Below are 27,998 nucleotides of genomic sequence, written 5' to 3'. Positions count from 1 at the left end.
CTCAGCTGCTCTTACAAATTAACTGGAACATCTAAACTTGACACATTATTAACAAATCCGCATCCCAGCTGAGCCCCCAAGATTTGGGGGGATTGCAAGAATGTAATAACTTGGTCCGAAGATGTGAAGAGTCGGACACACTCATTAAAAAATAAAGAAAGATGTTACCTCATCTTCATTATTCAAATACTAGAGTTGATTAGCTGAATATTTAACAGGCAGATCCTTTCACATATTAGCAAAGCTTTACTGCCTCTTGTGCAAAAGAAATACATCTTAACTCGTCAAATGAAAAAACAGCATGCGTTTGGCTCTAAATTTTTCAAGCAAGTGACCACTGGATTGACAACCATTTACATAAAATTCCTGGCAAATAGTTGAAGCCGCTAATGGATGAGAATCGGTGGAATCACTGGCTAGTTTCTGGAGGACTGTAATAGATGAGTACGGAAAGCTTGATAAACCATACGTGACAGTTTTCAATACATAAGTTTTCATAGGCTAGCTCTTATGAGGACGCCATAGAATAGCTTGATATTTATGATCTTCTAACACTATCAGAATTTTTCTGAACATTTTTTCCACGTTCGTAGTGTATAAGAAGTCATAAGATCTCCGTTGAAGCATATCAAATAGGATTAACAATAAATTTTTACGTATGCAAATTAGAGAGTTAAAAGAAATACCTGATTCACCCAACTTAGAACTGTTTCAAAACAAACATAATTTATTATTCCTCAGAAGGCTATGATAGCGCAAATCAACTATGCACTCAACCTAGAGAATTTCTCTCATATGCCTTAAGTGAAGATATTTTTACATAAAGCGATCGTAAGATTGACATACAAGTGTAGTTGCCGAACCTCTATGTTCGAAATACTGAAGAATGGTAAGGGCGAATTTAAAGGATTGTTTTGACAATGCAAAACTTGAACAAGGATCAGTTTTAAAAAGTAACTCAACTACGTATTTGTCATAAGAACTTTTCACATGGCTGTTAGTCTTTTCTCAGTTTTAGTTTCAACGGTAAAGATTCTTCTCGAAATCAGAATTTACGCACCAAATTATTCAATTTAATTTCCTCCGTATTTTTTATAATAAGTACTCTCATCCAAATTTAAACTCAAAGATAATGGAACTTATTATCCTGAAATCAACCTACAAAGTTGAGATATTAAAGGTGTACGTGTATCTAGAAAAATCTTATGAACTTTACTAACAATAATTACAGCTTGAGTGAAAGTGTCTAGACAACGTCAATCTTATCCTTATTGTAGTATTCTGAATCGGTCGTAACAAAATCTTAATGAGAGCTCATGTTGACTAGCTGACAGTCTACAGAAGGTATTCTGATAATTTATGATACGTTGGAAAATCGTATTTTTTGCGAACTTATAAGGAAAAAGTTTGGAAATCGACATGTAAAATTTCAATTTTGCAATATTATTAATTTTTTTTAAGTAACAACACAATAAAATGTTTTAATTAAGTATTCTTACTTCAGAGTTGCTACAGAGACATAAAATTAGCGGCAAAGTTGGGGCTCATCAACTACCTAAAAATTTACTTCAAAGTGAGGGTATGCTGTACATGCAACGTACATGTAGGTATACTTTTATTTAAATTATCGTCAGCTATTTTTGTAATGCAATGCCCCAAGAAAAATGTAAGCAAAATTTAAATAATAAATTTAGTCCATTCTTACTACTTCCTAAATAACAAAAGGAGTCAGCACGATCACACCTCATTGTTATGAATAACACAGGAATTTTGTTATAAGCGATCTCTGTGAGCACTGATATACTAACGTGCTTTTTTATACTCGGTAGCCTGAAAAAGAACGAAATGTCTGGCAGTTAAAAGAAGCATACGAGAGAGTCAAATCTTGTTTTTACCACAAAATTGCAGGGTAATATTAGATGTCAAAGGTGAAGCAATCAATCCTCTGGATGGCCACGAAAAGAGATGTGGCACTTTCTAATGAATAAATACTGGTTTTAATAATTAGTAGAAAAGAAATATAAAGTAACAATTTTCTCACTTCTCGTAAGACAACGGGTAAGTGGCAGCAATTGGCGGATCCTCCGCAGAATACAACCCGTGACGGGACCCTGCAACTAAAGTGACGACAAGGAAGAAAAACATAAAAATACGTATTAATTTATATGATGCCAGCCAGAAGCTCTCATATAGGGATGAATAAAAAAATTATCTAAAGGACCGTTTGATGGTCAAGAGGATAATCCCAGACGTCCTGGGCCACATCGACTACTACTGTAAAGACTGTCCTATGGCAGGAGCAGCCAACCACCACCGAGTAAGTTATATCCGCATGAAGGAGAGGACAGTATCGACGTAAAACCTGGCTGGCGAACTGGATACGGGGACTCCGATACAGATGGTGAAACACAACCAGGAACGACTTTCTGTTGGATAGTAAACCTCCATGGTCCCAACACCCCCACAGAATGGATAGCGCCTCACAAGCAACTGTGAAGCATTATCGAGCAAGCCAGCCTGACGCAGGGTCTTTGACTCTCTGAATATCAAATAGGTATCAAAAGAAGAAGAGAGAAATAAATATATCGTAATACTTTATACTTAATATTACGTAATACGTAAGCAGGCATACGACATGAAAATGTGGAGTGACTATAAAAAAGAAAGATTAGTATAAAAGGCAGGTAGAAAAAGCTACTAACAAAGTCCTACGGGCACTACAAGGAGTGGAAACGACGTACAGGGCAAGAGTAGACCAAAAAGTTGATAATAGAATAGGATTATAGGACAAATAACAGAAGTGGATGAGAAAAAGATGCAGGAGTTGATAGAGTGTAATTTAACGGACACAAATGATACTACAAAAAACCTAAAGTAGCAAATAAGGATTACAACGTTTGGTAATCATATGCAAGTTCTTTTCAATATAAAGAAGTTTAAAGACAATGCAGGGAATAATCAGAGTAAGGATTAAAAGTATTCGCTGAACTCATAGATGAATACGACAAATTATCGAGAATCGTAGAAGAATTTAAAAAATTGATTAAAGAACTCGTAGCAAAATTTGAAACAGTGATGGATATAAAATATTTAGCTAATCGAGGCATATCACATCTACTGGAAGCAGTGTTTCAAGTGATATCGGAAGCAAAAATATGAGCAGAATAGTTCAGACTGGATTTCAGATTTTCAGGGGGAAAAAACACCACAAAGGAAGAAGTATCAAAAGTATTACAGGAGGCATAAGTACTGCTTAAGAAGAAAATTATATATTACATCGAGATACCGTAAGTGACAAGAAAAAACTTAGACCTCCTTAGGATATCACCGTTACTGGTGGAACAAGAAGAATGAAATATAACGAACTTGGTCGCTTATCTACAGCCAACATATTAATACATAACAAAAAGTACAAGCGCAAAGAGGTTTATACTAAAATCACGGGTGACGGTAGTACAATGCAAAAATATAAAACCAGTAAGCGTTTGTACACAAATAGAGCCAACACAAAAAGTGGAAGAAGATTGCTCAAAATGATTGCTGTTGAGGACGATGACGTCGCAGCTTCGGATTTAATACATACGATAGCATATAGGTATGCGTCCGCATGCTCTTCCTTGTTAAGGCCCCAAGGGTGTAACGTGGTAGCTAAAGCTATCACGTCACTATGAACCTGTGTTTTTGAGCAAGTCGCCGGCGGCTACCGAGTCCTATAATAATGTATATGATCTTCTACTATAGATTCTTCCAGTAAATATCCTCTGAACTGCATATTGCCATCCTGATCCATATATGTATCCTTTATCTCGGTGACATAGAAATCCATACTTGTCTTTTTTCATGTCTCTTTTGTAATGTTGTCTTCTGATATGCCTGAGATTTAAATGTTGTCTCGTGCAAATTTGCCCGTTGAAAGTTCTCCGGAATTGTAAAAATGTATTTGTCATCATTTGTAATTGAGGTTATACAAATTATATTGCTTTTCGGATTTTCAGCAGGCTTCACCTTAAATTCAAACTTCAATTTCTCCATAGTTTTAATAGCTATGCAAATGTTGTCTTATAATATGTAATATCACGTTATTAATGGTTATGTAGAAATAAAAACTTAATTGCGTTTCTGTAAAAGAAGTATTTTATTACATAACTATAAAATACACAACACTGTAGTTCCATGAGTGCAATTATTAGAAATGTTACAAACCTGTAAAAGAAACAACATTTAGAGCTATTCATTTACTCCTACTTTTATATTAATTAATATTGTTAAAAACGAAAGAACTAAAGTCACAACGTGTTCTTGGAAATTATATTAATGGCAGAACTGACACTCACGACATCTAAGCGTGCGTTCAAAAAACTATTCTATCACGAACTAAATTACGTGGCAAATACAAACATTAAATGAATCATACATGAACTTCATTTACGTATATATCTTTGAAACATTATTTAATGCGTGTTCTCGGTGCCGCAGAATACGAGCCAAGTGAAGAGAGAAGGACCAAATGCAATAAGAGAAGTTAAATATGTGTGAGGTATGGTTGAGTGAGTGTATGTGTAAAAGGCAGAAGGGAGATGGATAAGCTCATGACGTGTCGGGAACAAATCAAAAGTTAGGTCGTTGCGTCAAGGACTTAGTTCTTAGAACCTTTAACTATTTACTGGTTTTGAGGAACGTTGGAGGTTTTCAGATGCAAAGGGAAGGGCGCGCGCACCTATGCAAGCTGACAGCATAGCATTGTCAGTATTGGACGGAGCAACATTGAGAGTAGATAGTAAAGAGGGAGAGAGAGAGGGAGTTACAAGGATGTAAGAAAAGTGACAGGTAAGAGGTGGGAAGAGTATTAGCCAGGTCAATTAAAAATAGGAGGTGATGGCAGAGAGAGAGAGAGAGAGAGAGAGAGAGAAAGATAAGTGATCGAAGAGAGATTAGCGTACGGAAAATATAGTAGGAAGAATAAGAAGAAATATAGCTAGAAGAGAAGAGAGCAGCAGTAGATTGACCTGCCCTAAGTTATTCGTGCAGCCGAGCTACTTCGATGACCAGGACAAGCTTCAGGTAACACCAGGTGATAGCGAGGATAGCAACAAGATAGATGTGTTGTGGAAAGTGCACTGGCAGTATATTACGGAATAGACTGTTGGGAGACGATCCGAGCAAACGCGAGAGTATGTAAGCAGGTGTACGTAAGGATACGGAAATCAAAGCAAGCGAGAGTAAGTATGTGAGGGCTTACATAGAGATAAGGTAATTAAATCGAGTAGGAGGTATGTTTGAGGTTGCGTGTGTGTGTGCGTGTAAACTAGGTACCGGCTACCGATAGCCGAGCCAAGAATTTGGCGGTGACAACCGACAGGTGTTCGCACGAAGACACTCTATCTCGATAGCAGTGTATTAATACATTCATAGAGAAGAGAGAGAGAGAAAGTGTGTAATAGTCGAAAGTGTGTACTGGAAAAATGAAAAGTGTGGGCGTGCTATGAAATTTCTAATAAGCGACCCCCTTTTCCTCTTTTTAATTTCTTTTAGAAGTGTTTGGTGTTCCTGAGTTGGACACCTGTGGCAAACCTCCTGGAGGAGAGGAGTCCAGTGTGTAAAGACTATGTAAGGACGTACGGAAACCTTTGTGACAGGAGATCAGGGTGGCTGTTTGTCGGCTGGAAAATCCCCGTCACAAGGGATAAAAAAGCATGGAAGAGCTATGAGCTTAAAACCTCATATTAGAATAGGTATCAAAGGTAATGTATTAGCTTGTCTCTAAGCAGGTATCAAAGATTGTCTTAAATTTAGTTTAGAAAAAAGGTTAACAAAAAATCACATATGTAATAAAACTGATTTTAAATATGTAAAAATACAATAAAAGTTTTCAAAGCAACTTTAAAATTGGTTCAAAATTAGTCTTAAAAATTTCTAAATACTAGTCGAAAACCTATTTTAAAGATTAAGTAAACATTGGTCTTATAATGAATCTCAAAGTAAGTTCTAAAGTTAGTCCCGAAAATTGTCCTTAAATACCCTCAGTGAAAGCATCGTAATGGAAATCCATGTGGAAATTCATTTGAGAAATGATTTAACAAAAATAATCAGGATCATTTACTGTGGAGCAAGAAAGAGGATAGGACTGATTTTGCTTTGTCACGTAGCCAGAAGAGTGAATGATGCACGGTGGCAACATTGCCTTGACAATAAAAAGGTGGGCTTGTTTAAGACTGATCGGCATCACCTGCACGAAAAAAAGGTGGCATGTATGAGGTGACGAAAGGATGACATTAGCGCTGACGCATAGCCCAGATAACGAGAGGGTACTGGGTGGTTATAGTAGCATAAACCAAGCTCGCCTCACCTGCAGAAAGAATTAAATAAAAATCTATTACAAAGATAATAACAAATAAAAGTTCTGCTTAATGTCTGGTGGTAATAAGTGTAAAGACTCAGAAAAATGTAGGTTAAAGCTGTTCTACTCTTAAAAATGGAAAACAAGAATAAGGGTATGCAAGGCTGAGTTCTGCACCTGAAACGAATAGCAAAAACAATAGCTTAGTTCGAGTTATTAAAAAATTCACTTCAAAAAATTTTAGTTCCTCTGAAAATTACAATATAAAGTACAAAAATAAAAAATTTTAAGTAAAGTATCACAAACAAATTCGTTACGAATACATCACTTCTTGAATTATGATTAAAATAGTGCTAATAATAAAGCTGAATTTCTCACTGTACAGTGAAAGACATACAATGACATGCAACTAAAATATACTGTACATATTATGTAGAATGCCATATTATTTTGGAAAGCCATACGCAGTCTTGTTCGGTAGTTGCTAGAGCTTTATGTGCGAAATCGCGTTGGGTCTTCCTCGCCTTATCTGATAGTCACACAATACCATTTGTTTAAAACGTCAGAATACTCGGCGTTTGACTTGCAAATGATTGAAGTTGGAACGCACATGTGGCAGCCATATTGTAATGAGTACATATGAACTGTATCGGCTGCTATTCCAGGTTGGGCTCTTGACGAGTTCTACAAAACAATATTCGCGTCTAGGTCATTGTTCCATATTCAAATTACTCATGCTTAGTGTGAAGAAGTTTATCGGGGTGCCTGTCTGCCAAACTAGATAGACTTACTAACACAGTTGTGAAATTTATACTTAATCTTAGACGTAATGCATCGCTGAAATAGTTCTACGAAAAGATAAGAATAATACGTCTTAGTGTCAGGCGTGACTACTTTCTAACTATAACCATTAATGAAACGCTTACTATACAGAAACTTAGGTATTTGTATGATATCTTTCTGAGTAGGATTTTGAATATGATTATGTCGAAATAAGTGTCTTTCTCTGTCTGATTAGAGTATGCTGCATGCTACAATAAATGTACACCCTTAAGCTTTTTCTCAATGTGCCAAAGGTCTTTGGAATTCAATCCCATCACCTATGAGATTTAAGGACTCGCTCGAATCATTGAAGGCAGCGTGCAACAAATCTCAAGCTAGGTAACAAAGTAGGTAAATTAAAACTGTTTTATTACCCATAATATATTTAAATTTTCTTCAAATTTAATCTCTCTTTTACACAAGCTCAAAGACAAAGAAGGAGATATTGAAATATACAAGTTTATTTTTACAGAAGATGTATTTTTCTGTAACACACTATATAAAATATAACTGATCAATTTTGAAGTAACGTTTTAAGAATTCCCAATTTTTTAATAATACAAGACTTACATTATTAGGCAGTAAAATTTTTTATTTGTTTTATGAAAAATAAATTATTGAGCAGGCATCTTATATAATCTTGTATACACTTTTTTACAAGCTGTATGTTTTGCTTTAACTATTTGTCTTCTTAGGAAAATGAGTGTTTTCAAGAAGCATTGCGGTCCACTCAACGTCATTTATTGAAAGCAAAACGAGATAAAAGTTTCTTACTTGATAGACTGTTGCGTTACGAAAAAATAGATTCGACTCTTAGCGACAAAGATGATGAAACAAATTCTTCAGATGACGAAATTTATCATGCGGACTTAAAACGGTAAGTTTGTAGTTGTATGATAAAATTTATCTAAAGTTAAGCAGTAAGCTGATCGTTGCTTAGTTAATCTTCTCCTAAAATACACGGAAAACGTGTTAAAAACTATAAGTGGCTAAGAGAAAAAAAAAATAAATAAAAGTTTTCATTTCTATGTTTTTACTGACTTACGCGCTTCATAGTTAGATAAAACATTTTTTCTTTTTTTCACGAAAATAAATATTTAATCAAATGTTATCGCTGTGTCTCACTAAAAACTAAAGCAGTATAAATGTTTGAATGCTTGAAAAACACAAAATAATTTACTTCAATCATTGTTAAAGTTTAAAAAAAACAAAAAACAAAGAGAAAAAAATTTCAAAATTAAAAGTGCGAAATCTAACAGATCTTAATTCATTATTGACCACAAAAGATTTCAATTAAAATGTCATAGTGAGACGTATAATATTAAAACAAAAGAGTTTTAGAAATTATTACGTGAATACATATAGGCATGATTTCACCTTAACTGACTCAAAACGGGTTTGTAAATGAATCTAAAAAAAAGTTCAACAAATTTTTTCACATAATATTTTAATTCCTAATAGTATCCATAAGTTTTAAAGTGATTTTATTACAAAGTTATTAAGTCAAAATATATAAGACATTTAGTAAAAGGGAATTTCAGTTAATTTAATGAAAACTACGTCTGTTTCTAGTACATGTTGGTACTTGCAAAGTTAGTGTTGTTACCTGACCTAAACAAAATCTGAGATCAAGCTCTGTCATTATTTACGTTATTTGAATTATTAAAAAACAAACTTTCCTGATTACAGCTAGTGATTACCCTTAGCTTATGTTAACGAAGGTAAGGTATCATTAACACAAGTGTACATACTTTTTTTTATTGCCATTGCTAAGACGCAGTTCTGTTATAAAAATTTTGAGTTCTTATAAATATTAACAAGGATATGAAGAGTTAATGTCTTAATACGTTCAAACTTATTAACTTCTTTACAGTATTCAAAACATTGTTATTAATACAGGTATTTTTGTTGAAATTATTTTTCACTACATAATTTTCTTCTGCTGACTACAAAGCTACGAAGTGTGCCCACTTTTTTCTACTAGTTCGAGCACCCCGTCCCAGCCAAGCGGCCGAACTAGGTGCAGATTTTTTTATTTTATTTAAGTAGTATCGTAGGGGTGTGCGCATATGGAAAAAGAAAAGCATTTCCGTGAAAATGTGCGTATAACCGCACACTTTGAAGATGCTTGAGAGGAAAAATACGAAAAGTGCACGTACGAGGAGACGAGTGGAAATGTTGGTCAGCTCTAGATAGTTAAGCGCATAGCAAAAGCAAGTGACGTCTGCGACTAGTCTTTCTGGCTATACTTTAACTGTATAAGTATGAACATATGGTATTTAACTAATTTGCTTCAATCTTATAATTCAATATTTAGAGATTAAGGGAGCATAAATAACAAAAAAAAAATTTCAGCACATGACTGTGAGAAAAACCCATTGTACCCTTTAAAAATTCTTTTAAACATATGAGAATTTAAAAGAGGCTACTCACAGTATGTATGAGCTTAGAGCGGTTACGATAGCACGGTGGTTTAGGTTGTGGTTCTTATAGCTCGGGAGCATATAAAACAAGGTCCTTATTGATGTGTAAGTAATTCATCACATTCAACCTGAGACAGCTTTTTAATATGCCAATGATGATAGCCTATTCATGCAGCAGTTCTCAGCTTATTGGGCATAGTTCTCAGGAACGGCTGTAAACTATATAAACTATATAAGAAAAAAATGTATGCAAGTATACTTTTTTTTGGATACGTCAAAACATATTTATTTTTTAATCTAATTTAACAAAATAACTTGTTAATTTTATACTACTTGTAACCAAGTCCATTTCTTTATTTCATAATACTAAAATAATTTTTAAAAATATGAATATAATTCATACATTTAAGAACTTTATAAGAAATTCTGAACATCCGTTGATGTGTATTAAAAAAAAAAAAACCATGAATAAAATTATATTAGGAATTGTATTGAAAAAAAATCACTGACGAGTAAAACCGAACCAGGGTAGTGTAGGGTTCATCATTCGAAGTCACACATGCTTGTAGATAACCTCTGGAGCTTGTCTTACCGTTTACAGCAATAATGACAAGTAGAAGTAATAAATTCGTGGTTATAGCCGTACTTAAAACCTCAAAAAAGAGTGTAAACTAAAAATTTTTTCCAAAATATTGCTGAATTTCAGAATGTTACAAGTACAAGAAAAATAAAAAAAAAAGTCTTGAAATCAAAAGCCTATCCATTTATATCTTTCTGTATTAAAGTTATTAAGGAAGGGCTGTCACTAGTTCCCCTCAAAATGAGGCAAACTTTGTCTTATTTCTCTGTAAAACTAACCCAATTAAATTTTGGATAGCCTCATCACCCACCTTGCTATTTCTCAAGTCCGTTAAATTGTTTGTGTCCCCTTCAAGAAAACAAAAATAAATTCATTTTTTCCCTCCCTCCTTCGCTTTCTTCACGTTTTCTGTGCCCCCACTCAAAAAAACTCTCCATTTGTTACCCTCAAATTAACAAAAAGTCATTGAAAAAACGTACCTAAAAAGAATAAGTAATCGGAAAAACGCTTTTAATCGATAAATGTTGTTGAAATATTTTTTAATAATAATTAATTTAATATAATTTTCAGTTTATTAGAATAATTATCAAGCGCCTTTTTTAATACAAGGACAAGCTTCAGTTACAGGAGAGTTGGTGCACAGAATGCAAAGAGGGTGTATATGTATTGAACAGGAGACTTATGCAGACAGAAAAATTGCAAGAATTTTTAATATATTAACAGTACTAAAATTATGCTGAAGCTTCAGTACAATTTATTTCTGCGAAGAGTATTTTTAGTACGTTAAAAACACTACCAGCTTCTAGCACTTCTAAATTTCAGAGCTAGATATTACCATCTATTAAAAACTGAGGTTTGGTTCTGCTAATGTAAACTTACTTTTAGCCTGTGATAATAATCATACAGTAATTGCTTTTACTTTCGTCAGTTTTTTTGTGCAAGTAAAACCCAGCTACAGCTTGTAAATTGTGTCACCAGCTCTCTTTACAATAAAACTCACTGCTGGATCAATTTTAAAGCATCGAAATTAAAACTACTGTAAAACTTCAAAAAAAGTTGAACAAAGTACAAATTAAACTTTATAAATACATTCTTAATTTAAAACATTAAAGCTGTTTAATGCAATATAAAAATGAGTGATGATACATTAACAAATAAACTGTAGTAAATTTTATTTGTGTATAGTATAAATGATAAAGCAGCATTTGTTTAAATATATTAAAATATAATTTAACCCTCTTACAGAACATCTTAGCCCCCCAACTTTTATTTCGTTGTGTTTAACAGGTTCAGTTTGTTAGACATATATAGAACTGATTCATGATTTGTTATTGAAAATAAAATTTTCTTCTTATTTGAAACGGTATGCAATAGAAATTTTGCTTAGTTTACAAATTTTAAATGGCAAAGTTGAGGTTATTTTGTTATTCTTCATGAAAATATGAAAATTTTGTGATTTAATAAAGGTATACTTATTTGAATACAACGTTATTTGATAAATTAAATCATTATTTAACAGCTTATCGTTGTGTTTAATGTTTTAATAGCAGTCGAAAGTTGGTATGCAAAGTGTGGATAGGGGTGAAGCCCAACAAGTAGGTACTACAAAAATAGGTAAGGCATTTTGAGTCGTATGAGGGCTAAAATTTAGCTAAAAATCCCTACTTCAAATGCCGTGTGCCAATCGTGAATAATCCAATCTAGTGGACCAATATGGTGGTCAGATGAAAGCGGCAGTAACCTAAAAATCAGTTTTTTTTTTTTTTTTTTTACTTTTTAGCTCTAGAAAGCTTATAAAAGGCAAGTAAAAAGATCAGATACATTAAGAATTCATTTCTAGAAATGACCATGGTCTAAACTGTAGTTACAAACATGTTTAACGATACCTATTCCCAAAAAACTGATTAATAAGTGATAATAACATTGTACCAACTAGTGAGGTCACCTCAAAAATATGATGACAAATTATTTTCGTACAATAATGATACATTAACTTTGTTACTTTTTTCTATGACTACAAATGTGATTAAACAGCCCTAATCATAATTAAGAATAAATTTTAAGAAAAAATAACCATCGTGCCATGACACTACCTCAATGGTGGTGTAGAAATAAGTTAACAATTCATACAGATAAGATAATTATTACATTGAAATGAGAAATAATAAAATGTGGCTGAGAAACAGAAGAAGGGGGCTGAGGGAGGCTACAATGAAAATTTAACTTAATAGTGCGACGAAGTCGCAGCGTCGAGTACACGAATCCCTAAGCTTTAAAGCTACGTGTCTGTGTGTGTGCTCGGCGTGATCGGGCAATGCCTCTTAGGCCATGAGCCGTGCGCATTCGCTTGGTGAGCGGCGCTGATGTGACTCGGGCATGGGAGGCGTAGCTTGTTGGTTGGTGGTGAGTAGATGGTTCGTGACGGCGCTTTCACTCTTGAGAGAGTGAAACGGTCTGAAACATGAGGACCAGACCAGTGGAGGTGCTGGTACAATTTGCCGGTCAAAATCTTATGCCAATAAGATTTAAGGGACGATTAAAAAAATAAAAAAGGGTGCTAGTGCATATTTAGCCAACCAACAATCATGGATCGACGGTAGACGATCGATCAAGGGTTGCTGGTAGGGATTTTATTCCAAAGCATCGAGCAGGTAGAAGTAGCTGGGCTCAGCAGTAGCAGGTTTGAGTCTCTTTGAGTAGTTTAGTATTTCGTTAGCTGAACGCGATCGAAGTGAAAAACTCTGCAAGGTCTTGTGTGGCTCACGAGTTGTCTGGGTTTTTCTCCCAAGGGTCTTGTGACCGGGAAGAAAGCTTCAGGGTCTTGGCTGGCTGGGTGCGATCCGGTGGCTGTACAGGTTAGAAGAAGATCGGCGCCGGATCCGACACCAAGCAACAGGGGACCCAAGAGACTGGAAGATCACAAGAACCAGGGTGAATACTGTCCGTTCATATAAGCAGCGGTTGTAGTGTGCGCAAGGAGCGTGATACAGAGAGGAAGGCATTACGGGTCCTTCGCTTCGGGTAAGTGGCTGTGGAGGAAGAAAAAACGTAGTGGCTACTCTACACTAAGTGAGAGAAAACTTGAATCGCAAGGTGCACTTCGGACCCTCCTCGAGCATAGTGGGTAGTGGCTCCAGGTCGCAAGTATTGGCTTCGTAGGGGAATAGTAGTAGCTTCCTGGGGGCCTTGTTAGTGGCTTTTTGGAGGTAATTGAGTAGCTCGATGAATTTGAGCAAGTGGTGGTTATTTGATCAGTGTATCAGAAAGTATTTACTGCTCTGCGGGGCACTTTGGGTTGTGACGTCGGGGTACGACAGTTGCATCAAAGAGGCCAAAGCCGCACAGCTGTACCCGTAGCGTTGTACTCTGGGTAGTTGTGTGTGTATGCTAAGCTGGCCGGGTACAACGTTACAATAGGAATAACTTGAAAAAAAATAGAATCTCACTTTATACAAAGGGTTGTTAATGCGGTGCTGAGGGAGCTTAGAGAAGTTACTCACAGTCTTGAGGTGTGAGTGAAGGGTACGGGGTATAGGGAAGCTGAGGTGTCAGTTAAAAATTGTGAGAGGGCTGAGGAGGGACCAAAAAAATTTAACAAATAAAAAAATAACGGAAGATCAAAAAGACTTTACCTGAAAAGTAATAACTTGTACACTCTTAATCAGAATTTATACTTAAATTTGAAACATTATTTTAATTAAGGCTGCTTTCTACTAAACGTAGTCATTGAAAAAAAAGAATAATGTTATAAGTTAAAGTATCTAGAACAAATTTTTAATGATATAAGGTAGTAAGGTAGTAAGCTTATAAGGAAAGGCCGTGAACAAGTAGAAGAAAAAACAAGTTTATGATGGCTCAAACTTCTAAAGAATAATAAAAATTATATTATTTTAGGAGCAGAAGACATCGCTTGCTTAACATTTTGTGTACAAATTAGTTGTATCTAAAGATGGTTTACATTTTTACATACGTTCATGCGGGATTAAACAAGGTCAAAAACTCGTTTAATAATAAAGTTAAATTGTACGGTAAAAATAAATTTAGTAACAGTCATACTACGGCAAGTACTGACAGGAGATGAATCATTTTTTTAATTGCAGTTAAGCGAGCGATATTCACAAGGTAACTATTTCTCACGGTCCTATATGCGTTATACATGCAGTTATTCATTCTACCGGAATAAGCATTGACCTGTACTTCTCTCAAATGATGGTTGCCGTCGATGCGGACACAGCAGCTTATAATGCTCTCTCTATCTGTTACTCTGTTTTGCTGATCGCACTTCTCTTTCCCACGACTCGTATACCCAACGAAAAAATTAGCAAAGACAAGTAAATGGTGACGCCCATGAAACTTTATTTTCTCTCTGTACAAAAACTCTCTGTCTCTCTCTCTCTCTCTCTCTGACAGCCAGACCATGTAGGACCACGAGTCCTTGGACCATTTTATTAAAATTCAATTCAATTCAATTCAATTCTCTCTCTATTTATCTCTTTTATGCGACGATAGCTACTGCTGTCAGAACAAAACTTGCATGTGCGTCCACTCATACTTTTAAGTAGGTGCTGTTATGTCTCTGCTATCACATATTTGTCCGTTGTCGTCTTCTTCTCGTCTCCATTTTTGGCCTCAAAAAAAAAACAATTCCCAGAACATACGAAAGTAGGTGCGACTTTCATCGTCTTGCACGGTGTGTCAGTGAGAACAACTTGAGGTTGGAGGGTATATTTGCCCCGTTACACCTTAACCAAAGTAATGAATCAAAGTTTTAAAAGTAATTCTAATAAGCAACTGGCATTTGAAGATATCTTTTTTTTTTTTTTTTTTTTTTTGATGGAGTGGGGAGGAGAAAATTTTCATAGACACCTCAGCTAATCCGGTGGTAGTGTCGGATTCACCCAGTGTGCCTACCGACTAAAAACTAACCTCCCCGCATGGGACAGGTCCGTGAAGACCACTCCCCTAGAAGACAAAAGGGCATAGGAGAAGAAAGAAGAAGGAAAATAACGGAGAATTTCGGAGGCCAGCTCGCTCTCAGAGCAATGAGAGGAGGGGCACTAACGCATCTGGGTGATGCTCGAATCTTGGCTTGCGCTGGAATAGGGTTAGAAAAGCTTGAAGGTATCTAGTTATTTTGCACAACACTTTAAAAAGTAATGATAATTGCAATGTACTAAATGTTCTCTTCGAACTGAATATACCGCCCACCCCTTACATAAAATTAAAATAATACAACTCTTCAAAGTAAAGAAAAATCTTTAACATTGTAAATTGGTACTAGCACTAGCAATAATTGAAATTGATATTAAGAAGGTATCAAAGGATTAGAAATTCAATTAAATAATATTTAGCGAGCGCTGCATGTCAAAGTGAAGTTGCGATATGCACTGAGAGCGTAGCTCGCTTGTGCGGGTGTATAAGTTTAATGCTATTGCAAGATTGGTGACTGCAATGAGGCACTAACGTCCGAGATCGAGGCATTGAAGTGGGGTATGAATAAACTCAAGTCTTTGTCGACTTCAGTGTGGGACATACACAATAGGCTAGCGATTTTGGAGGGCTCTCTAACCACAGCTCAATGCTTTGATGAGTTCCAGAACAGGCTTACTACTTTAGAGAAATCTTCCTCATCTGGCAGATGAACCTAGACTGCTTTTAGTCTCCTAGGGTAGTGAACTTGAAGTAAGCTACCAAATCTCACAAAGAGCTAGATTACTACCTGATTTTCTAGTCTCTACTGGTAAAACTAAGGAGCAGAGGGCACGCCTGTCATTACTGGCTGACCAAGTAAAAAGGCACAACGTTGTAAATCCATCACAGAAGAAACGAATTAAATATGTTAGAACAATCAAATAAATCAGCGCCTTGTACTATTTAATACAAACAGAATGGAATCAAGAAATTAGCTGGAGGAAAATTAGAAAATAAATTTTTTTTTTTTTCTTTGTTTGGTGTTCTTCATTTTGCAAGATTTCGTTGGCTATTGTGCCAACCTAATCAGGCTAAAAATGCACATTACATATAATGTATTTAAGTATAAAATTTTTTCACACAGGCGATTACGAAAATGATACAAAAAACTATAATAAATTAGTTTTTATCTAATTTTTGCACCGCCTTAACAACAATCATAATTTTGATTGGGACAATATAAAAATACTACACGGAGAATCAAACTACCTAAAAAGCTTATTTTGGAAATAATACATATGAAACGTGATAAACACAACATCAACAAGAAAAAAGACACACACTTATTTAACCGTACATATTTTCCATTATTACAAAAGTTTAATCAGCTTTAACCGTTTTTCCTTAAAAATTATGTATGTCATGTAATATACGTAATATATGTCTGGTAATTGAATCGCTCTGGTCCTTGGCCTTTCGTACACACAATTTGCGGTTCCATTGTTAGTACCTCATTGTTTGCTGACGCGTGAGCACACAATCATCACAATAAAAATATGTACATATTTTATAATTTTGACTATACAATGTCCTTGTAAAATATAAGGTAAAAACGCATTTATTATAGTTGTTAGTGCCATTTCTGTAATCACGTGTGTGAAAAAATTTTACGTATAAATATATTATATGTAATATGTATTTGTAGCCTGATAAAGTTGGCACAACAGCCAACGAAACGTTGCAAAATAAAGAACATCAAACAAAGAAAACAATATATAATTTATTTTCTAATTTGCCTCCAATTGATTGCTGATTCCATCCTATCTGTAACAAATATATTGTTCCTACTATAATTAATGATCAATTACCTCAGCATTTTTGTTAATAACAATTTAAACTGATAAAACCTACATATACTACCAGAATGAGGGAAATTCTAAATAAAATCTGTCTCTGGCAGATGATTAGATAGTCGATGACCTGCGGTAAGATGCTTTTACTGAGCTTAAGTGATGCCTTGTGCTAAATACAATGCATGTACCTTTCAGCAGCACTGTCTTAATGAGAAGCGTTCGTCAAGCGTAAACAATCATACAGTGCGGCAAGTGTTGTCAAAACATGACTAGTATGTCAAAGCAAAATTACAGTGAAGTGTTTGGCATTACGATGACCAATATATCGTGCTGAAAGGGCATAAGTACAAAGCTGAGCAGATGATAAAAAAAAAAATAACATTACTGGACTTTAAAAAACTGTGCTACCAGTGCACAAGTGTGATAGCCGAGTAAAGATGCGAAGAACAGGTAAAGTCACAATGTGATTACTCATCTAGTGCAGCTTCCCGTCCTGACATTCACGAAAGCGCCGACATGCACCAAAGGTATATTCCGAGGAATCACACACTCTGCTACAAAAAATTTTGGTGGAGGTCTTTAATGCTAGTTAGACACAACCAAATTTGTGGCAAGTATTGGGTAAGTGGGTAAAAGAAAACGTACAAGTTAACTAAAATTAAGCTATATACAATTTATTATTTACATGAACTACGACTTGCGCGTTCCTAGAGGAGTGCTCTATTTTGTGGCCGTAATAAGTGTATGTGCTGCTCAGACCAGTCCATATAAGTCATATTGTGAAAAAGTTTGGGAAAAATTAACATAAGCAACAATAGATAAGCCTAATACATTTAATTTCTGCTAATGTTAACCTATAGATGAATTGTGTAAGTAAAAATGTAGCAAATTCTTTGAAGTATTAATTGTAATTTGGGTATAAGTATATCGCAGATAATGAAGGGATAATCTTAAAGCAATGTTATATATCAAAGTTTAGAAAGTAAATTAAATAAGCAACTGTCAATAAATATATTAGTATAAAGTGCAATACTTTTCCATTTATTTTCTTTTTTTGACAAATTCTTCTCAGCATTTATGTACTCGGGTTTTTCTTATTAGCTAAGAGAAAAATTAGAAGCAAATATCTTGATTAATTTTGTGTAACGACCCTAACAACATCAAACGTTTTAAAAACGTTACAATGTTTAACAAACGTTTCCCAATCGTTCGTAAAATTTTTTGAAACTTGTATGTTATTGAAGACTTGTTTTTAGAGATCACGCCTTTTTAAGTTTTAATGACTGGTTTAAGTTTTGAATGAACAAAAACAATATCAGTTAAAATATTGTAAGCTATCGATCAAACTAAGAGTGAAATGAAACATAAGCTTATGCAAATTGTATCAAAGCTTTATTCATGTGTGCAACTTTACACTACATTTGTTTAAGATGTATATATATATATGTCTATAAATACATACCTCTCAATCTGTAAGTGGCGCAGCTACTTTCATATATAGAAAAGTATGTTTCTAAAAGTGCTCTTATTTTTGAAATGTTGACTGGAGATTTTGTAAAAACACATTAATGTTAAGGTTTTTTTTTAAATTTTGTGTCTTATGTCTAACAAAAACTTTTTATATAAATAGTTTAACTTGTTGGTATCTAATTGTCTATTGATGGTGTTTTAATGTAAAGTGATAAACAACATTTCAGCAAATTCTCGCTTATACCTGTTAGCCTCCTGATCCAAAGCCACCACACCTTCAAAATCAAAACTCTGTGAACACTTAGAGGAGTGCATAAACAAAGCTGACTTAGTGTCCTCATTTCTGATATACCTTTCGTGTTCACTTAATCTAATCTTCAAAAATCTTTTACTTTGCCCTATATATTTGGCACCACACCCACAACTTATCATATAGACAATACCACTCTTATCCAAAAGTTTGGTTTGGTCCTTTCCTAACTTGACCATATATGTTAATTTATTTGTATTAGTAAAAATTACTCTAATGCTGAAACATGCTAGCATCTTACGAATTGGACGTTCCATAGGATGAAAATAGGGAAGTACCATGAGTATACTATTTTTTTTATCCTCAGTATACGGTATTTTTACTGTCATATTAAGATGACTAGGTTGTAAAATAAGATGAGAATTATGGAAATGAGATTTATTAAGTCGGTTGTGATAACTTATTCTTGACTTTATATACTTGTTTATGAAAGAGACAGGGTAAGCATTCATTATGAGATGTTTTCGGACATTGTGAATGTTTTTATATCTAAAAGTTAGATCAGACAATTTAAAGGTTTTGTCAATCAAAGAAAAAATTATAGCTATTTTTTGAGATACCGGGTTATGTGAAAAATAGTTTAGTAGTCTACCAGAAGCTAAAGGTTTTGTATACAAATCAATAATACATATCGAATTGGGAATTTTAGTAAAAAGTAATTCTAAAAAGGGAATAGAGTTATTTATCTCTGTTTCAAGTGTAAATTGGACAAAAGTATTATAACTGTTAAAAAGATCAAGGGTACTACTTATGCGATCAGTTCTCAAAACCAACAAACAATCATCAACATATCTCATGTATAACAAAATGTCATCTTTGCATCTATTGATAACGGATTTCTCAATAGACTCCAATACAACCTCAGCAATCCATGGTGAACTACAACCTCCCATCGGGATCCCACACGACTGTTTGTAAATTTGGTTATTAAAAACAAAATAGTTTGAATTGATTAACAAATCTATGCCATTGAGAAATTCAATTTTTCTGATGCTCAAAATATTAGTTAAATTGTCAAGTTTGTGCGAGATACACTTTTTTATTAAGGAAAAAGGTAGATTAGTATATAAGGACACTACATGAAAAGAAACAATTGAGAAGTCCTCTGGAACTATCAAGCTTTTAATTTTATCCTTTGCTTCAAACGAATTTTTAATGGAGTAAATAGATTTATTGGAAAATTTGTCGAAAAAGGACGAAAACCACTTATCAAATTGATAAATGGGTGAGCCAAGAGTGGAAACTATTAGTCTAGCAGGAAAGTCTTTTTTATGGGCCTTGATGAGACCATAAGCTTTGGATAACTTACAAGTATTCAAATCTGTAATGTTAGGTTCGGGAATCTCAGAAGCCGCAAAAACACCTCTATCCTTCCATTTACTTACAAAATTTTTAATAGAATTTGTCAATTGTGAAAGGACCTTCTCCCCATTATTATGGTGTAAATTCGTATAGTGTAGATCATTATTGAGAATGGCATTGACTTTACATATATATTCACACTTATTGATCACAACAGTTGCACCTCCTTTATCTGCCCTGGTTACAAACAAATTTTTATGATCATTAAGATAATTTTTTGTCAATTTGATATTACTCTGAATAATTTTGTCGAAATAAGAAATTTTTGAAGAGTTGAGAGTGTGCTTTTTTAAGAGTGATAAACATGATTGCCTAATTTTATAACATTTGGATTGATCAAACTTATTGCCCAATATTGTGCAATCAAGAGATTTCATGAAATTAAGAACAAATTTTGTATCTATATTTTGTATAAAATTAAATCCCATCCCCAATTTTAAAGTAAAATTATTATAATCAGGTAAGATGGTATCTGTTAGGTTTTTAACGAAGTTATGATTTTTTTCTTTGAAAAAACGATCAAACGATATCATTCTCTCTTTGTAATCCTCTGCTAAAGATTTTTTTGAACGACCTATTTCTACCTTATTTGAATGTGAAGTACAATTAAAAAATTAAGAGAACTTATTATCTAACCTTGTTTGCACTATGTAGCATGAATTCTGTTGCATTCTGTAAGTAAATGTAATAAGTGCCCTAGAAAAATCTTTATTAAAACTTTTTTCTTTTTTTTTGTTACATATTTTAACTCTCACAGTAAGTAAATATACATATATATCTATGTGAATATTTGATTTCAATATTAAGTATTTTTCTCTTAGTGTGATAAATATTTTTTTCCATTTCACTCATTGATGAAATATTTTTAAGGGTGAAAGTGTTTAAATAACGCATACTATTATCAATGTGTTTTGCTACAAAGCCATAGTATCTACATCTCAACAAGAAAGTGTAATGCAACCTTGTATTAGACAATTTGTTAATGAGATCAATGTACTGTTTACAAAGATTATGTGAGTAAATATTAGATATTATTTTTAATTGACAATAGAAAAAAAGAAATGAGTAAAATGCGTTAAGAAAAAGGTTATTTGTGATAGTGTCGATTGACACATTGTTAAATTCAGAAATATGTGGTCGTATACTCAGTGTGATTTGGGTGGCTTTGGATCAGGAGGCTAACAGGTATAAGCGTGAATTTGCTGAAATGTTGTTTATCACTTTACATAAGAACACCATTAATAGACAATTAGATACCAAAAAGTTAAACTATTTATATAAAAAGTTTTTGTTAGACATAAGACACAAAATTTAAAAAAAAACCTTAACGTTAATATGTTTTTACAAAATCTTTACACGTTTCATATGTTTTTATAATGTATAATAGATCTTACACATTCGGCACTCATTTGTAATCATATCCCATGCTTGTAACTGTTGCTTTCTGATCTACATGGTCTCGTTGATCTATGCCAGAAGACATGTAGTCTGTAGCCTTTTGCATTTATGTGATCAACTCTTATAATTGTATTTTCGTATGCGCACTCATGTTTTATTGATATTATGCAATAGTTTTTTTTCTTGATTGCTGTTCATTTATTGCTTAAGTTATGTAAATATTAAGTAGCGCTCTTTTGTCTATTTGACATGTTATTTTAGCAGCTGCACATGTAACCTTTATTGCTTATTGTAACATTTAAACCATTTTTGTTTTGATTATACATTTTTTTATAGTGACCTGTAGAGGTTTTCAGAATGAAAACGAAATATTGACGATATGTACAAAATAATATCATGCTCTATATCACAAGTATATTACGTGTAATTTATTTTATTTTTCAATAGAGTTACTGCACACTACTGCTTTAATACAGTTGTGGTAGTTCTTAAGATGCAGTTTTTAGCAAATACGCTATCTACAGCAAGTTAAATAAATTAAAATATGCAAGGCAATTATAATCAATTTAGAACTAAAATACGCTTTATGTTCAGACGGTTCTTTTAATTCTACCTGAAAATCATGTAAAAAAAATCAAAGATTCTATTTTAATTATACAATAATATATTCAGTAATAACTTATAAGCATACTTCATTGTTAAATAAATAATTAAATGTTACAAAACTAATAATATTAGTTAACTTAAGTGAAGCGTGGCGCGGTGCCGGCCCATGGCGCGCGTTAAGATGTCCGAACGTCTACTCTTTGGTATTATTTTACTCGAATTTTTAAGTGAAAGCACATTGTGCAAATAGACGTTTTTAATCTAAAAAAACCTTAGCTTTCCATCTAGCCTATCAAAAAAAATATTAAAAATGCCTTTTTCGAGATATAACATATTTTATGTTTTTTTTTAGCGAAAATGAAATTTTTTCGAAAAACTTACCACACCATCAAAAAGCTGACTAAAAAATACATCGAAAATATTATTTGCAATATTTTTTAGGATAGGAATAAGGCCGAGAAAATGAACTGAAAATAGTGACTTTAATAACGCCTTATATTCTGGTTAAAATTATATGAGATAGCAAGATAAACATAGATAAAATTGAAAAAGATAATAGATTAAATAATTGAATAGAACTTAAATCTAAATTAAAACAAAAAAAATTGTTGTATTCCATTGATCCAAAGATATAAGCTAGCCTACATTTCACACAAGAAAAGATCGAAGAAGACAGAGAACAGGAGTTAAATGTAATAACATGCAGAGATAATACAAATCAAAGTAATTATTAGAAAATGATTCTAATGCTTGTTAATAAGTCAGAAATCTAATATGACTCCAACAGGTATACAAGCAATATTTATACATTTAGCATCGTTTCAATTGGCGCATTTGTAGTTGGCGGCACTTCTATATAAGCACTCGTAAACTTATCCATGCTCTTTTTGATAGTAAGATACTAAAGATTTATACTCAAAATTCACAAATTTTCTATTTCAAGAAAATTTTTTTAGAAATAAACAAGAATAGTAAAAACATCCTTCCAAGGTGCGGATCGAACATACAACCTTGTTTACTAGACAGTTGCTGTACCACTTGAGCAACCGAGGAGCCGTGCATTCACTCGCACCGTAGGCTTGTATAAGTTCCTATTCTTAATTTCTGAGCTGTTTTATCTTAAACTCAATTTTAAACAGCTCAAAAATTAAAAATGAAAACGTGTCCCAACCAACAACGGTTTGAGTGAATGTACGGCTCCTCGGTAGCTCAAGTGGTAGAGCAACTAAGGAGAGGTTGTGTGTTTGATCTCTACCTGGGGGAGGGCGGGATATTTTTTTCATTTTTATTTATTTCTTAAGAAATTTTCTTGAAATAGAAAATTTGTAAATTTCGATTATGAATCTCGAGTATATTTGCTATCAAAAAGGACATAGATGGGTTTAAGAGTACTTATATAGAAGTACCGCCATCTACAAATGCGCCAATTGATACGATGCTAAATGTATCCATATTGTTTGTATACCTCTTAGAGTCATATTAGATTTCAAAAATAATAATACTGGTTAGGACTTTACACGTGATAAAGGTAAAGATGGTATTAACAATAAGGATCATAACAAAAAACGAAAGTATGATGGGAATAATCATGAAAATACTTCGAAAAATACAAAAAACAACAGCAATAAAAAACCATCCAGAGAAAACAAGTTCAATGGCAAGAACGATGAGTGAGGTAAGAATTGTTTTGAAGTTCTAGGTTCTGTATGTAGTACTTTGTGTGTAACTAATCCCGAGTCTCGGCTCTCTAAGTGCGTGAAAGAAAATTAGAGGTAAAAGGGTGTATGAGATCGTAGCAGACGTAGGTACTACCAAACATTTTTCAAAATGTAAGTTATACTTTAGAGATGTCAAAAACTATGATAAAAAATTTACCTTATGTTCTAACAGCGGTTCCTTCGTGAAATTAAAAGTGGAGGAAGAAGTATGTGTTTTGGATAGTAACAATGAGAGAGATTTGATTGGATCATGGTTATTTGCGCTTAGGTGCTGGCTGGTAACTTCCTCTTATTTGAACGCTTTGCTGACTGTGGTATGACGATTTATTATTTTAGTTCTGGTGAGATAAGTGATCTTGATCATTAATAAGTACGACTTGAAAACTTGCCAGCATGATGTAAATACTTTATTTTTGTATGGTGCAATCAAAGAGGAGATTCATGTAGACATAATTAGAGGTCTGCTTTAAAAAGATAGATGAACACGAAACAAAATTTGTAAGCTAGATAAAGCTCTTCATGAGTTCAAAATCAATTCAAAAAGATGGAATGGCTGCTTGACCAGCTATAAAACTAGTATTTCAAGTACATACCAGCAAACCTTTTATCTTGTATGTTAGTGATAGAATGATTGCTAGCAGCTGCAGGATGAAATTAAATGAAATCAAAATAGGTTTACAGAGTGACTTTGAAATGTCTGACGTTGGTGGTGCTAGCACGTTTCTAGGTATCAAAGTAAAAATACATTAAATAGCACATTACAATACTAGAGCATGGTAAATGCAATTGACGCACGCGTGTCAGTCACATGACCTTTTGCACGTATGGTGTATACAACTTTTTAATCACAATGTGCGTGGAATATGTAATTTAGAGCCATTGAATATAGCTCTGCAAAGACCTCGACGTATACACGCACTTGCACAAGTAAGCAGCACTAGCTGTGTGAGTCACGTGTATAAGTCGAGGTCCTTAGAGCCACAACAGATGGCTCACAATCAAGTCCCTGCGCACGGTGTATCAAAAAAGATAGAACAACTCCGCTGATCCACACAGTCTACATCGACAATATGCTGAAGATGTTTGGATTGAAAAACTCTACACCTCATATGACACCTATGGTGACTAACCAAGTATTGAATTGGCAAAAAAAGGATAGAGAAGAATCAGAAGGTACTGAAAAAGTAGATAGAACTTAAAAGAGAGAAAATGTGCTGAACAGAGAAGTAGTTATCAGCTTGCTGTACGTGGAAGACCTATTGCATTCGTAACATTATAATGAGTAATTTTTTTTTTTTTTTTTTTTTTTTTTTTTTTTTTTTTTTTATAAAATAAGTCCCGAAATAAGTTTTTAAAAATAATAAAAACAAACTGCTATTTCTCAATAAAATGATCACAACATAGAATTTTTTTTGAAATATATATGTTGAAAAAAGTATGTGTACATATAAAAGTGTAAATGTGTGTACGTGTGTATGTTAGAATTTACTATTAAAGTTGTATAAAAAAAATTAAAGAATTACTGTTGTTAAAAACCTCTCACGCTCGTTCTGTTAGAAATAAAATAAAGCGATGTTGGCATTTCCAACAGCTTAAAGAAACACTTACGTGTTTTTTTAAAAATATTACATTCTAAATTGCAGCCTAAAAGCTTCAAGTGGCTAAAGATCTTTGCATCCTCGATTGGTTAAATAAAAGTAGGGCCCTGCCCTGAAACATCCTTGTTTGAGTGGTGTTAGTTGTCAGTCTGATAATATGAAAATAAATGTGAATTTTTTTTATGCCTGTGGCTTTTTTCCTTCATAAACGTAGTTTTGTTATTATTTGGTGTTTTAGTTTATATTCTGTTATTTATTAGTTTAATTCTTATTACTTTTTACAAATCATTATTTTGAACACAAATTACGAAGAGACTTAATAACAAAGATAATCTATCGAATCTTTTTGGTGCCGTGAACAGAATACCTAACCTTTCATCAACGTCTACACCAAGTTCATCAGCTCTTTGGCACGAGCGTTTTTTTTTTTTTTTTGTTAACCTCACATTCGCCTTTGCTGCCATGTGGTTGACAACATAAATAGTTAAAATTGAGTTCTATTTTATTATGCGATTTCATTTAAAGTCGCATGCAGTTCTGGCTGTTTTTGTCAAACATTTCACTGTTTATTTATAATTTAACTAGTACATTGTCTTAAAGACAAGCTCATTTAATCTTGTAACGAATTGGTGTATGACAAATATCTCAAAATTTGAAAAGTGATATAATATAATTCTTCATAATCTGTATCGAAAAAATTTTATATTAGAATTAGTAGCATTGATAAAAAGTTCTAAAAAAATGTAGTTAACCTATACAACTTACTTGTGATATTTGCTGCTTTCTTTTTCAATTAACGTTTAATTTAAAATAACTATCCATTTATAATTTGTAAATCAGAAAGCGCTTATCACTATCACATAACGCATACACTTACTATTTACATAATAAAATTCTAAATCATGTAAAAGGAGAAATAAAAACATTACAGCATATATCATGCTACTTACATGTGTTGATAAATCTGATAATGATATTTATATAAATTTTCCAATTAAATTTATAAACAGTATTCGTGAAGGCTTACCACTGCATGAACTAAATTTAAAAATTAAATTAATTGTTATGTTGATACGTAATTTAAGTATAGTTGATGGCTTATGTGATGGTGCAAAATTACAAATTACAAAATTACTTACATACAATATTGAAAAAAAATTATTACTAGAGAAAAAATTGGAAAAAACGTCTTTATACCAAAAATAACTCTTAATTCAAAAAATTCTTTATCTTTATCTTTTATTTCACACAGAAAACAATTTCCTTTAGTCTGGGCGTTTTTAATGATTATCAATAAATCTCAAGGTCAAAGTGTTTATAATATGGAATTATATTTGAAAAAACTACTGTTTTCGCATGGTCAATTATACGTCGCTTTATCAAGATGCAAAAATAAAAATGGAATTTATATGTAAATAAAACGTGATGATAATTTAGAAATAGAAAATACTGTTTCAAAATAAGTTTTTGATGTCAACTAATCGAAAGTTGATACAAAAATTTAGTTTCTTTAGATAAGCAAAAGTATTAAATTGTTGGAAATATTTTTGCACAGTTTATTTAAATAATAAATAAATGTAGTAAATCAATGAAATTATTATTGAAATATTGTTTTATGACGATGCACATTGTTTGACATATTTTTATAAATACGATTTTTATTTTTTCGTAGTAAATAGAACTACAAGCAAGGTTCACAGTTTAAATATTGTTGAAGTTTATTCGCTGTTATTGATTCAGTATAAAAATATAACTTTATGTTCTTATACACATTCAATAATGCAGTTTATAAACTTTTAGAAAATTTACAAAAAAAACAAACCAGCGCACCATAGCACTACCGAAACGGTACTGTGTAAATGTGCTAATGAGCTAGAAATTAAGGGCTTTCTCAAAACTGCAAGGAATGCTGAGGCAGAAAGTGCCAATAGTCATATAACTACAAATGACATGAAAACCGATATAATTTTACGTCATTTAGAGATGCGGCTGAAGGGTGACTGGAAGGAGTTCTTTAAAATTGTGTTAGATAATCTGGTTATTTGGTTATAAGGTTATGAAAGAGGGTGAAAAGGGACTAAACAAAAATTTAACCCAATAAAAATAAGTAAAAACTGGCAGTGTGACAGTGTGGAAATGTGCCGACAATTTATACAACTCAAATAATCATTACATTTGAATAAGAAATAATAACGTGGAGCTAAGTAGTGGTGCAAACTGGCTGTTTTAAAATTGTGAGAAGTTCTTAAAAAGTGTAACGAGATCTAAGAGTGAGGGTGCAAAAAGTAATTAAACTAAAAATGACATGATTACTGATATAATTTCACTTAGTTATAGATGCTGCATGCAGGTGGATGAGGGTCTGATAGGGGCTTGTCAAACTTAAGCGGAGGGGGGGCTAAGGAAGTCTCACCAATAATTTAACCCATTATATAATACATAAAAAACTGTTACAATTTTATGTTATTTAGAGGCGCGGCTGAGGGGGGTAAAATATACCTATAGCTATAGCGTGACTTGATGTGACACTTTGACAGGGTAAATTCATGGTTCAACCCTCATCTGAAAAAGCCTAACGCCTAAAAATGTTATCTTTTCTAAACAATTCAT

General features: G+C 33.2%; 1 protein-coding gene across 4 annotated transcripts in view; it reads left to right on the top strand.

The window, feature by feature from the left end:
- The window catches only part of LOC106641916 (uncharacterized), a 243,349-nt gene that overhangs the window by 113,528 nt on the left and 101,823 nt on the right, over positions 1 to 27,998 (top strand). For all 4 annotated transcript variants that reach the window (XM_089594662.1, XM_089594661.1, XM_014356496.2 and 1 more), the window contains one exon: positions 7,855 to 8,036. In XM_089594662.1, the coding sequence (XP_089450788.1) occupies positions 7,855 to 8,036 (182 nt within the window). The remainder of the gene's footprint in view (positions 1 to 7,854; positions 8,037 to 27,998) is intronic.

The sequence above is a fragment of the Copidosoma floridanum genome, unplaced genomic scaffold (genome assembly GCF_036245765.1).
Source record: "Copidosoma floridanum isolate Cflo_tuat_1 unplaced genomic scaffold, Cflo_Japanese_pri ptg000021l, whole genome shotgun sequence".
Lineage (NCBI taxonomy): Eukaryota > Metazoa > Arthropoda > Insecta > Hymenoptera > Encyrtidae > Copidosoma > Copidosoma floridanum.
The sequence above is the reverse complement of the archived record's forward strand: the minus strand, read 5'-3'. Positions and strand labels throughout refer to the sequence as shown.